The following is a 13,282-nucleotide window of genomic DNA, read 5'->3' as shown; positions in this document are numbered from 1 at the left end:
TACAATTTCTTAATTCACATAATACGTAAAAAAAACGTAAATTGAAGGTTGGGGTCAAACAAGGTTAGAGTGTTGTACTGAAACTGAGAGTTTAAAGTCAAATAAGATGTAGGAATGTCCAATAACAACACTCAGGCAGAAAGATGGTATTATAACTTAAAAACAATCAGCATCAAATCGATACAAAAACCCATAAATTCAGCGTATGAATAGAACTGTTAAAGAGTGGTGGCAAAAACTGGGACTGTTTGAAAAGTCGCGACTGAAAAAATCAACTGGTTTACATGGAGACAAGCGTTGAGATATAACAAATGATTTCAACTTTAAATTATTTTTTTTCGCGTGGAGAAATGGACAAAGCAATGGAGCTGTTTTGTTAAACATTGTTATGGCAGATGAGAAGAAACTATTGTTCCCAATAGTGACATTTTACGGAAGAGAGCAATGCTAAAACATTTTTATTCGTCGTAAAATGTTTATAGACTCTGTCTCGGAATTGTGTTAAGACAATGTCGCAAAATACACAAGGATGAAGTAAAAAGCTAGAATTATAAAAGTTATGAAATTAAAACATATGAAACCAAAATTAAAAGTAAGTTTTAAGGGATTGTTTAATAAACATAGAATGAAAAAAGTTATTCATAGATTTATTTATATATCAAAATCTAGAATAATAAAGAATTCAAGTATGAACGATATAGAATGTAAGGTGTCACATCAAACAACCTATAACATATGCTGTAATAAGAATCGTAAACGATAACAAGGAATGTAAAAATTTAAAGAGTTGATACAAACAGATATTTCGCAAATAATAAAACATTCAGAATGTATATATGGTATTTGTTAAGATGGTATTCTTTCATCTAACATATATTTACCTTCAGTAAATAACAGAACATTCAGAATGTATATATTGTATTTCTTAAGCTGGTACTCTTTCATTCAACATAATTCTACATTCAGTAAACAATAGAACATTCAAAATGTACAGATTATATTTGTTAAGCTGGTACTCTTGAATCCAACATATTATTATATTGAGTGAATAAAAGGTGGTTCTCATTCATCTAACATATTTCTACATTCAGTAGAATATATATATTGTATTTGTTAGGTAGTTCTCTTTCATTTAACATATTTCTACATTCAGTAACAGAACATTCAAAATGTATATATCATCCTTTTAATGCTGGTACTCTTTCATCTAACAACTTTCTCCATTCAGTAAATAATAGAACATTCAGAATGTTAACATCGTATTTGCTATGCTGGTTCTCTTTTATCTAACATATTTGTGCATTAAAAAATAATAGAACATTCAGAATGTACATATCGTATTTGTTAATCTGGTACTCTTTCATCAAACATAATCCTACATTTAGTAAATTATAGAAAATTTAGAATCTATATGTCGTATTTCTTAAGCTGATCCTCTTTTATCTGACGCATTTCTACATTCAGTAAACAATAGAACATTCAGGATTTATACATCGTATTTGTTAAGCTGGTTCTCTTTCATTTAACGTATTTCTACATTCCATAAATAACAGAAAATGGAAATGAATATATCGTATTTGTTAAACTGGTACTCTTTCATCCAACATATTTCTACACTCAGTAAATAATAAAACATTCAGAATGTTTATATAGTATTTCTTACGCTGGTGCTCTTTCATCTAACATATTACGACATTTAGTAAATAAAAGAATATTCAGAATGTGTATATCGTATTTGATAAGTTGGTACTCTTTCATCCAACATATTTCTACATTCAGAAAGTAATAGAACATTCAGAATGTATATATCGTATTTGTTAATCTCTTACTCTTTCATGCGACGTATTTCTACATTCAGTAAACAATGGAACATTTAGAATGTATGTATTCTATTTGTTAAGTTTGTACTCTTTCATCCAACATATTTCTACACTTAGTAAATAATAGAACATTCAGAATGTATATATCGTATTTCATAAGTTGGTACTCTTTCATCCAACATATTTCTACACTTAGTAAATAATAGAACATTCAGAATGTATATATCGTATTTGATAAGTTGGTACTCTTTCATCCAACATATTTCTACACTTAGTAAATAATAGAACATTCAGAATGTATATATCTATTTGATAAGTTGGTACTCTTTCATCCAACATATTTCTACATTCAAAAAGTAATAGAACATTCAGAATGTATATATCGTATTTGTTAATCTCTTACTCTTTCATGCGACGTATTTCTACATTCAGTAAACAATGGAACATTTAGAATGTATGTATTGTATTTGTTAAGTTTGTACTCTTTCATTCAACATCTTTCTTCATTTAGTAAATAATAGAACATTCAGAATGTATATATCGTATTTATTAAACTGGAACTCTTTCATGTAACATATTTCTCACATTTAGTAAATTATAGAACGTTCAGAATGTATATATTGTGTTTCTTAAGCTTGTACTCTTGAATCCAACATATTATTACATTGAGTAAATAACAGAACATTCAGAATGTATATATAGTATTAGTTAAGCTCGTACTCTTTCATGTGACATATTTCTACAATCAGTATATTATAGAACATTCAAAACGTGAATATCGTATTGATTAAGCTGGTACTCTTTCATATAACATATTTCTACATTCATTAAATAACCGAACATTCAGAATATATACATCGTATTTGTTAAGTTGGTTTTCTTTAACTTACGTATTTCTACATTCAGTAAATAATTGAACAATCAGTATGTATCTATCGTATTTATTAAACTGGTACTCTTTCATGTAACATATTACTACATTCATAAACAATAGAACATTCAGAATGTACATATCGTATTTGTTAAGCTGGTTCTCTTTCATCTAACATATTTCTACTATCAGTAAATAATAGAACATTTAGAATGTATATATTGTATTTGTTAAGATGGTACCCCTTTATCTAACATATTTCTACATTTAGTAAACAATAGAACATTCAGAATGTATATATTGTATATGCTAAGCTGGTTCTCTTGCATCTAAGCTGGTTCTCTTTTATCTAACATATTTGTACATTAAGTAAATAATAAAACATTGAGAAAATCTATATTGAATTTGCTTAGCTGGTACTCTTTTCACCTAACATATTTCTACATTCAATAAATTATAGAACATTCAGATTATATATATTGTATTTGTGAAACTGGTTCTCTTTCATCTGACCTATTTCTATATTCAGTAAATAATAAAGCATTCAGAATGTATTTTTCGTATTTGTTAAGCTGGTTCTCTTTCATCCAACATATTTTTCCGAATTATTAAGTAGATTACCAACTGTAAATAAAACTTTTCTATTTCGAGCTCATTTTACTATTAAGAAGAATAAAGACCAGTAATATTTGTTTTAACAAATTTCTCTATTAGGAGTAAACATTGAGTATACTTACGAAACAGCGAAACTTATCGTCATCTGTTTTTGTTCCTTTGTGTTCCATTTTTGCCACCAGGTAGCGGGTTGATCCTTCTTTCCAAGAAGCCAGGCATGTCAGTATCTCTTCTGTAAGACCACGTAAAACAACAGGTGTTATGAAGTCATTAACCAAATTACTCTTATTTAGTTATGTTACAAAGAAAGAGCATTTTGGAAACATATACAGTTTTAATTAAAGCTATATGGGAGTTTTTCGTGCCTAATGCTTTTCATATGTAACAATGAAACTTCAACCTAAAGTTAGACTACTGTTAATCAGTTATAAAAAAAGGTTTCCTAGTAGTCTATGACTGATAAAATATAAATGTTTCTTTGCAGTTAAGCGTAAAGCTAGATAATGAATGATCAGTGCTGTCTGTACCCATAATGGATGTCGAAACTCAGTTTCTAACATTATACATTATAAGTCCACGAACATGCCACTATTGCCAATGGTTACATTAGCAATAGTCTATCGTTTACATCTGGTTATTTAGACTTATGTAAACATTTCTTATTGTACCAGAAAATAAAAAGATAGACATTTGTTTGCGATTCATCAGGACGGTTCCGTTATAACTGATGCTAGTGAGCTGCCAACTTACTGACACCGGCCACGAATAACACATATTTACGACGATCTTGTGTGTCGTAAATGCAAGCTTGATTTAGCTGGCAGGTTACACTGAATATCAAAACTCGAATATACGCCTTGCCTTACAATTAAGAACGTTTTCGAATGGGAGAGTCGTCATGGAAACGTTACACTGCCTTGGAGAATACAAAACAGAGCTGCTGTGAGTTCGGGTTTCTTGTATACAATAAATGCAACGTATGTAAGGTATTCGTTGCTTTCCCACAGACGTTGGCTCAGCATATTTCTAGCCAAATTTTGCGTCTTACGAAATAATTCAGTAAATTAAAACGACATCTACACGAGAGAGACATATGACGTCACTACGCAATATTTTGTTGTTTTTTTTTACAAATTGAAAAGAAAAACAAATGTTTTTTCAGTGTAAAAGTTCTAGTGTTTCAAGACCACACACCAATTGAACATAAGGAAGACATCAGACGCTCTTTATATTTCTAACGGGAGACATAAAATGTATCTTTATGAAACACAAATTAATTTATTTACTGTAAAAACGTGTTGAAACATTTGTGTTATGTAAGGAAGTATATTCTGAAGCTGATACAAAATAGCTGTTAAACGTATCGTGTTTGTGCATTAACACTCCTACGAAAAGTGGGGCCTAATAGGCCCCAGAGCAACTTGAAAGGTTATTAATATTAGGCTAATAAATTTGTATTTAAATGAAATTGCCATTTCATTTAATGAAATGAAATCAAATGAATCAAATCAAGAGCAACTTGAAAGGTTATTAATATTAGCCTAATATTAATAACCTTTCAAGTTGCTCTGGGGCCTATTAGGCCACTTTTCATAGGAGTGTTAACCATTTAACTGGCAGTGGTACATGAATGTCTCTCTTTCAGAACACTTCCATGGAAACTGATGGTATCCAGCTTTTCAATTCTTAGTACTTTCATGTATCATAGTTTAATACAAATTAGTGTCTTTTTGTTTTTTGTTATGTGTATAAAAATAAAGTGAAGAAGTTAATCTCTTGGTAATGAGTTTGTTACCATGCTAGAAATAGTTAACCTTTTAGTAATGAGTTTGTTACCATACTAGGAAGAGTTAACCTTTTAGTAATGAGTGTGTTACCATATTAGGAAGAATTAACCTCTTAGTAATGAGTTTGTTACCATACTAGGAATAGTTAACCTCTTAGTAATAAGTTTGTTACCATATTAGGAAGAATTAACCTCTTAGTAATAAGTTTGTTAACATATTTGGAAGAGTTAACCTCTTAGTAATGAGTTAGTTACCATACTAAGAGTTAACCATTACTCAAATTCAATTACTTTTTTTTTATTTATACATTACACAAAAATAGCTTTCATCCAATCAGGTAATCCGAAATTTAAAAAATATAATAATCCAAATGACCTTTGGACACTTCTTTTCAAATACGCTATTCAAACTGCAGTCAGTATCATGATTAAAGTGAAGTAAACAAAGAATAATCATGTTTTTATTTGTGAACGTTTTGTTTATTCATAATTTAGACAACAACAACGTGATTTGTTAGTTTTCCTAGAGTTTCTTTTTTGCAGGTTTTGATATTAAACGTAATTAAGATTCATCGTAACCAAACAGATGTACTAAAATGATTTAATTATTTAAGTAAGATGCCAAACTCTTCTCACATAATTCTGTTTGTTTTATTTCAAACTACACCTACCTATGAATACTTCATTCTAAACCTACATAATAAAATAATTTAAGGACAACAAGGGACCATCTAGGCAATCCTATCCACGAAATTAAGTTCTAAAAATAAAAATAAACCACTCAAAGCCTCATAGCATTTGCTTTTTTATCCCTTAAACTCTATTAAATCAGCTGCCTACACAATATCTGAAGGCAACTCTTTCCAAAGGCCAACCACCCTGTTACAAACAAATGAAGCTAAGTTATATCAATATGACCTTTACCCTATCAAAATGTACATATATTTGTTTCTCCTACTTCGATTACTTTTACAATTTGGCATAAAAATCAAATATATGTAAGAGAAATGATCACTTCCTTTAACCCTAATAAAAACCTAAATTACATTCTTTCTTTTCCAAGGATCTTAACTCGTTATTGCATGCCAAACTTTCCGTTCCGGGTGTTTCATTAATAGGCCTCTTCAGAACCCTGAACACAATATTTAAAATTTGACCTAACCAGCGATCCATATAATGAAAGATCATTAGATTTATATTCAGGCCCGACATGACCAGGTGTTTAGGGGCGCTCGACTCTTTATCCGAGAGACCCGGGTTCGAATCCCGGTCCCACCAAATATGCTCGCCCTTTCAGCCGCGGGGGCGTTATAATATGACGCTTAATCCTCCTATTCGTTGATAAAAGGGTAGCCCAAGAGTTGGCGGTGAGTGATGATGACTAGCTGTCTTCCCTCTAGTCTTATACTGCTTAATTATGGACGGCTAGCACAGATAGCGCTCGTGTAACTTTGGGCGAAATTCAAAACGAACAAAACCAAAACCTTTTTAATGTTTATTTTCATTAAGTTAATTATTGTTTTGTAGAGCTGATTTTAATTGTCTATTAACAATTATTTTAATTAATAGTATTTACTTTAACAGCAACGTAAATTTATTTTAGTTATATATATAAATATTTTCTCTAGTGTACCACCTACAATATATGTGACTTATTATTTTACATATAGACGTATATCCACACAAGTAATTAATTCAGGGAACATGCTGTCAATTATCTCGGAACCTCCAATTTTTTAAGTTTGTTATTTCTACTGTTTTTACTCATTGGTCAAGAATGTCATTAAATTTCTATAATTCTGAAGAATATATTTTTTTTTAATTTCGCGCAAAGCTACTCCAGGGCTATCTGCACTAGCCGTCCCTAATTTAGAAGTGTAAGACTAGAGGGAAGGCAGCTAGTCATCACAACCCACCGCCAACTCTTGGGCTATTTTTACCAGCGAATAATGGGATTGACCGTAATATTATAATGCCCCCACGGCTTATAGGGCGAGCATGTTTGGTGTAACGGGGATTTGAACCCGCGACCCTCGGATTACGATTCGAGTGCCTTATCCACCTCGCCCTGCCGGGCCTACCGCTGTGCCACTGGGGGGCGTGTCAGTAGAAAAATTAAATTAGTTTATACAATGCATTAAACATACTAGTCTTAAGTGTGTTTTTAACTGCGTATTTGACAGTGGTGTATTCAGAAGTAGCGTAAAGGAAGTAACAATGGTATTTATCACGTCGTTTGTATTATTCTGGTAATCTACAAAACACAATATACGTTATCAAGGTTATATGTAGAACAAAGTTCTAACGTCCCTGACACAAGCGAAACGCAGTTCATCCATTTCCTACCACAGAGTCGTGGGAAGAACACATTACATATGTCAAGAGACCTCATTAATACAAGCAAATATGAGCAACCTTTTTCTTGTTTTTTTTTTTTTTTTTTTTACTTTAAGGCCATGTACAAAACAAATTACAGACTTTCTGTCTAAATGTCGACCCCGAACAGGAACCGTTTCTAGTAACTTAGCTATTGTTTGTTTCAGAGCGACGCCTAGAGTTATCCTTTTTCATTAAAGTAACACATAAATATAAATATAAAGTTTGCGTTCCTCTCACATTCGCGTCACACAGAATGAATAAACTGACAGACATGAAGATAGGATGATATATGTATCTAATAATCGTACGTGAACACTAATATTTTACCCATAGCGAGAAGGATAAACAGAGTTGTAAATAAAACGTCTTCGACCGATGTTATTTAGAAGCTGACTCTCTGTGACACGCAGCTGAAAGATTACCACACTCCACTGATAAAACCGGACATTAGTATCTTGACAACTAAAAGACTGAGGAAAATTAGAGTCGATTTGCTACACGTCCACAACTAAAGGCAGGGTCTTAATTTAGAGTTTTCAGTGACAAAACACCTTCATTAAAGCCCCAATAATTCTTTGTTCATTTTCATGGGGAAGAGCTGGTCTGGTCGCTATAGAGAATATATTCAGCAGTCGGTTGGTTGTTTATGTGCTTTACGACATACTTACTGAGTTCTCCCTAAGGCGACTCCGACTAAAAAAAAAATATTTTAACTTTTCTCGTAATACAAGACTATTCCCTACACAATTTCTTCTCGTGAATGTATGTAAGTTTTTTTTTGTACTGGAATTGCACAAAGGAAGACAATAATTAAAAACTAACTCGCTTCATAAAAGAAGTAGCGGAAGCGCTTAGATTCATTTTCGACTTCCAAATTTTCGGAATACTTGTAGCACAAAGAACAGAATTTCTTCAACCTATTAGCAACTGAGGACGTTCAAAGGCGTAAAACGTAAAACCGGAATATTTATATTTGTGCGTCGACTTGAATCTAATGAACATATTTGTGTCTCAAATAACGTAATGTGATAATCGAATTATGTGGTAACTCAGAAAAACAACAAAGGGATGTAGGCGGAGAAAAATCTGGGCAGAGCAGTTGTCCTCCAGATCTTCAAAGTGTATGTTGAGCCTCAGATTAGAAATCGATCATAATTGAATATATGGAATTCAGTTTGTTATACGCTTGAAATATCGAATTCAATAGCAGGTTTTATATAAACCTGAACACTCAGTGATGTCGAGAAAACCCACTTGTAGAGATTATTATTTCATCACGGCGATTGCACGAGAAGTGTAAGTTTTTGTGTTTTTCTCAGTGTATTTGTACTTACCTGTTACCATTGTGTCTGAACTAGCATACCGTACACCACTATTAACAGTATACGCTCACACGATCGTTAAGAAACTAAGAAATTTAAACCAACGAATTATTAATAGAAGAAATAACATTTATTTTATTCAACAATGTAGAAAGGAACAACTAACCCCTAATTTGGTAAAGGTAAAACTAGTGAACCTGACGATGATCGAAGATGACGATGACTCTTTTATGTAAAATATTTCTCAACCCAAACGAGCCGTTTTTGCATATATAAACCTGAACACTGTTTGGCAACTCATTAAAATAACACAAAGATAATTAATGACTTCTGTGAAATACACTAATTGTATTTCTCTCTTTTTTTCTTTTCTAAATACGCATCTTCCTCCCAGTGGGTCAGTATCACCTCAAACCACTAAAAGCCTGGGATTCGATACTCGTTGTGAGCACAGTGCAGATGGCTCCTGGCTCGGTACGGCCAGGTGATTAGGGTGCTCGACTCGTAACCTGAGGATTGAGTTTAAATCCCTGTCACATCAAACATGCTCTCCCCTTCAGCCATTGTTGAGTAGTTGATGTAATGTAGTGGAAACACAAACCCACGAAGGATGGATAACCGCTTTCATTATTGTAGAAATATGAGTTGAGATTAGGGATAAGAGATTAGTCAGTTTCAGTATTTCCAAGGATAACCAAGTATGAATGATAATACCTTCTAAAGGTTATATTTATATTATTTTCTGAAACCAAAAATACGATGATGGTATTCTTTAAGGTTCTGCGCCCTCTTTAGTTTTATTTTTCAAATGGAAATTAGCCATAACAACTCAGATAAAACTTTGGGACTTTAAAAAGAGCTTAATGTAGCTACTACCTTCAAGATATTAAAAATGTGAAAGAAAAACATGCTCAACGTTATAATGTTCGAAGTAAACGTAAAATTGTAGATTAGATTAAATTTTGAATAATAATTCATAAGAAAATAATAAAATGAAAATATATTAAGAATATATTTAGAATTATTGTCAGAACAAACTCATTAATGAGACAATGAAGTCATGTTATTGTTTGTTTGCTGTTAAACACAAATTTAAACAATACGCTGTACGTGCTATGCCCAGTAAGGTTATAGTAACCCGATTTTTAGCGATATAACCTTCGAGGCTTACCGATGAAGCAGCGGGAGCTAAACCACAGTTAGGAAAGTTGGTTAGATGGTTAGGGTGATTGACTCGCAAACCAAAGGTCGCGGGTTCGAATCTCGGTAACACACAAAAAATATGTTTGCTCTTTCAGCCATGGGGATGCTATAATATGACGGTCTATCCCACTATTCGATGATAAAATAGTACCCAAGAGTAGGTGGTGGGTGGTGATGGGTAGCTGCCCTCTCTCTAGTCTCACACTGCTAAATTATGGACAGCTAGCGCAGATAGTCCTCGTGTAGCTTTACGCGAAATTCAAAACAACCTGATAGCTCTCTGACGTAGTCGCTCTTTGAGCGTAATATTAACCAAACAAGACTCTTGGTATATATGTTTGTAAACAAATAAACTCAATATAATCTAAAACCTTATTTTTTTATACCATTTGTTACTTTCAAGACCGTTTTATATGATGTTTGTTTTCTAACCGCAGTGCGAGAAAATATAACAACAAAAAATAACAAAATTCGGTTCTTACTTACCTCGACTTTCCGACGTAATGACGTTAGCACAAGCTTTAAAGTTGAAAGTCATTCGTGAATCGTTGGTACAAGGATGAATAGTGGACACAGGATAGTTACATTCCCCATGTCCACGACTGTAGGTAAAGGTAAAAGACCCTCGAAATGGACATGGCACTGGCACGGTATCTACTGCCATAAAGACATACGACGAAAGTAGAACATTCTTTATATAAGACATCCTCAAACTGTGACTAGCACGTAGTCCTAACGGTTTTTAATGTTATTGATCTATAAGCAATCATTCAAATCGAATGATTAAAATGTACTTCTGTAGAGACATCATCTCCTAACCTGGATACTCGTTAGTCGTAAATAAATCGAATATTTAGATTTTCTCGCTATTATTTTCCAACACAACTGAAGAACCAGAAGATAACGTTTCTTAATAATAACCAGGTTGGCGTTTAAAGCTCATTAAAAGTTGCAAATTATCCGCAAACGTAATACATAAACATAATTTGGGCTATTAAAGCAATGACAAAAAAAATCGTATTCATTGATTTTTAAATTATAATCTGTTGGTTTTTAAAATGTCTGCTGACAGCTCAGCGGTAGGTCGAGTTTTGATTTGTGAGGTAGGCAGAGAACGTATAGCCCATTTGTAGCTTTGTGCATTATAATAAAAAATATATTTTTAAGGTAGAATATAGTTTTATTCCTTGTTGTTTTGGGGATGAAAATGCTCAGAAACATAAGAAATGGGTTGGGCTACAAATATAAAAAAGGGCTCTTTAACAATAAGCCCATCTTTAACAATAAGCGCGACCTTTATTGAGTTGATATTGTTCTGAATAACTACCACACTTTTGTGAAGACCTATTTATCACTTCCGTTGACCTGAGTTAACGTTGGAGTTAGCAAATTGAGCCGCAGAGTGAAAAAACAAGGTTCGATTCTCAGTATCTTGGTTTGTAAACTCCTATCAGCTGTGGGAGCGTTAAAGATGTGACAGTCAACTACTTTACTTGTTTACGGAAAACACGTAGATAAAGGTCAACTGGTGACTCATTATTCTTTCTCTACTCAGTATTTATTATTTATCAATGGCTCTGCTTGAACTTAAATGGTCTCTGACCTGGCCGTTTAGTCCAGGTGTCATTTAAGATGTTGTTCAAGTTGAAATTAGTAAAATACCAAAAAAGGGCTCTTTTGCCCATCTTCCAGCATCCAAAGTCGTTTTTTGTTACTGGTTACAAGACGTCTTATTCTGTATCGTTGTTAATCTTTTATTACTATAAGTCCCCCTCTGGCGGTAAGCCTTCGGATTTACAACGCTAAAATCAGGGGTTCGATTCCCCTCAGTGGACTCAGCCGACAGCCCGATGTGGCTTTGGTATAAGAAAACACACATACATTACTAAAAATCCATTTTTGCAGACACACAAACGACTGCTGTAAGAATGTTTGAGTTTCACGTGTTGGTAAACGTTGGAAACTGAAAACGGACAGTTGTTTTTGTTTTACACGTTAGGCAAGTGAAGCTTGGTATGACAATTTTTACATTCAATTCCAATGATGTTTAGCATATTCTCGAATACCATTTGTTTTTCAATATTTACAATCATGGTGAATATTTTAATAGTTTTAGCGATGGACTTAAGACTAATCTAAGTGTGAATTTCAGGCCTTAGTATCTGCTAAGACATATACAGATACATTCCTTAGATCATTATATCAATACAGACAATGTTGTGTAACCTGTATATTATAAAACGGCATGGTCTGTATTGCTTTCGTAACCAGTTCAAATGGAGTTAGATCAAAGCAGTTGGAACTTTTTTTTTTTTTTCACTGTTAAGGCTACATGGTCAAAGCCACAATGCTCTTCCGATTGACCTGCTCATTCTAAGGATTTAATTACATTCGAATTAAAAATCCTCAGGATAAAATGATAGCAGTGCTTTGCAATCAAGGCCGTTACAAGCGTTTTAAGTGTGAAAAATCTGGGTTATGGATTCCTGCAACCCGCAATGTGAATACTTTGGATGATGGATTCATGGATTCATTACAGTTTTACTGACTGGATTCATAAGATAATTTGGAGACTACATCAAGAAAAGTTAAAACAAAGTCACCCTAATCTGTTTAGTAATATTGGTGAAATGTAACCTCACGAGAAACGTTCGCGAGACAGCTGTTAACATTCTCAACTTTTGTTCGTTGTTAAACACAAAGCTACGCATTAATTTATCTACGCTCTACCCACCGCAATCACGATTTCTGACTCACTACTGAGCTACGAGAGCAAACTTCTTAGTAAAAATAAACTGTAACATACATTATTTTAAGGTTGTAATGATTTTTACACAATAAAATAACTGTATAATCTCAGGAGATCGCGAGCTAATACAAGAAATAGTACAAAAATTATGTGAAATTTATATCTTAATAAATCGTGAGTCAATACAAGCGTATTTATTATTTTTAAAATATATTTTCTTTAAAAGAAATTCAACTTAAAAATGTGTTATAATTCTTACTCAGTTAAAGTTAACTTGACTGTTCAATGTCTGCACTTAATCATTTTTTATAATATGTTACTCAGAATAACGCTTTCCCTTGAACAATACTTACGCCTAAACATTGAGTAGAGCAAGGCGTCTCCACTTATCTGTAGGCATAACCCATCCAGCCACGGGCGCTCATTAGGTAAGGAACAGTAGGCTAGAAGCAAAAGATATCGTTTGTTAAATTGACAAGATATCTGAGGACTGGAGACCAGAAATGACAGAAGATATCTGTTATGACAAAACGTAGC

General features: G+C 33.0%; 2 protein-coding genes across 4 annotated transcripts in view; one reads left to right on the top strand and one right to left on the bottom strand.

The window, feature by feature from the left end:
• Nucleotides 1-13,282, bottom strand: part of LOC143245225 (uncharacterized) — a 418,752-nt gene that overhangs the window by 33,973 nt on the left and 371,497 nt on the right. For 2 of the 3 annotated variants that reach the window (XM_076491339.1, XM_076491340.1), the window contains 3 exons: nucleotides 13,099-13,188; nucleotides 10,483-10,653; nucleotides 3,429-3,538 (listed from right to left, as the gene is read on the bottom strand). In XM_076491339.1, the coding sequence (XP_076347454.1) occupies nucleotides 3,429-3,538; nucleotides 10,483-10,653; nucleotides 13,099-13,188 (371 nt within the window). The remainder of the gene's footprint in view (nucleotides 1-3,428; nucleotides 3,539-10,482; nucleotides 10,654-13,098; nucleotides 13,189-13,282) is intronic. The other variant, XM_076491342.1, reaches the window with a different exon arrangement.
• Nucleotides 1-13,282, top strand: part of LOC143245228 (glycoprotein 3-alpha-L-fucosyltransferase A-like) — a 524,457-nt gene that overhangs the window by 409,749 nt on the left and 101,426 nt on the right. The gene's annotated exons all lie outside the window — the stretch shown is intronic.

This window comes from Tachypleus tridentatus, chromosome 2, assembly GCF_004210375.1.
Source record: "Tachypleus tridentatus isolate NWPU-2018 chromosome 2, ASM421037v1, whole genome shotgun sequence".
Taxonomy (NCBI): domain Eukaryota; kingdom Metazoa; phylum Arthropoda; class Merostomata; order Xiphosura; family Limulidae; genus Tachypleus; species Tachypleus tridentatus.
Note: the sequence above shows the minus strand (reverse complement) of the source record. Positions and strands in the feature narration are given on the sequence as shown.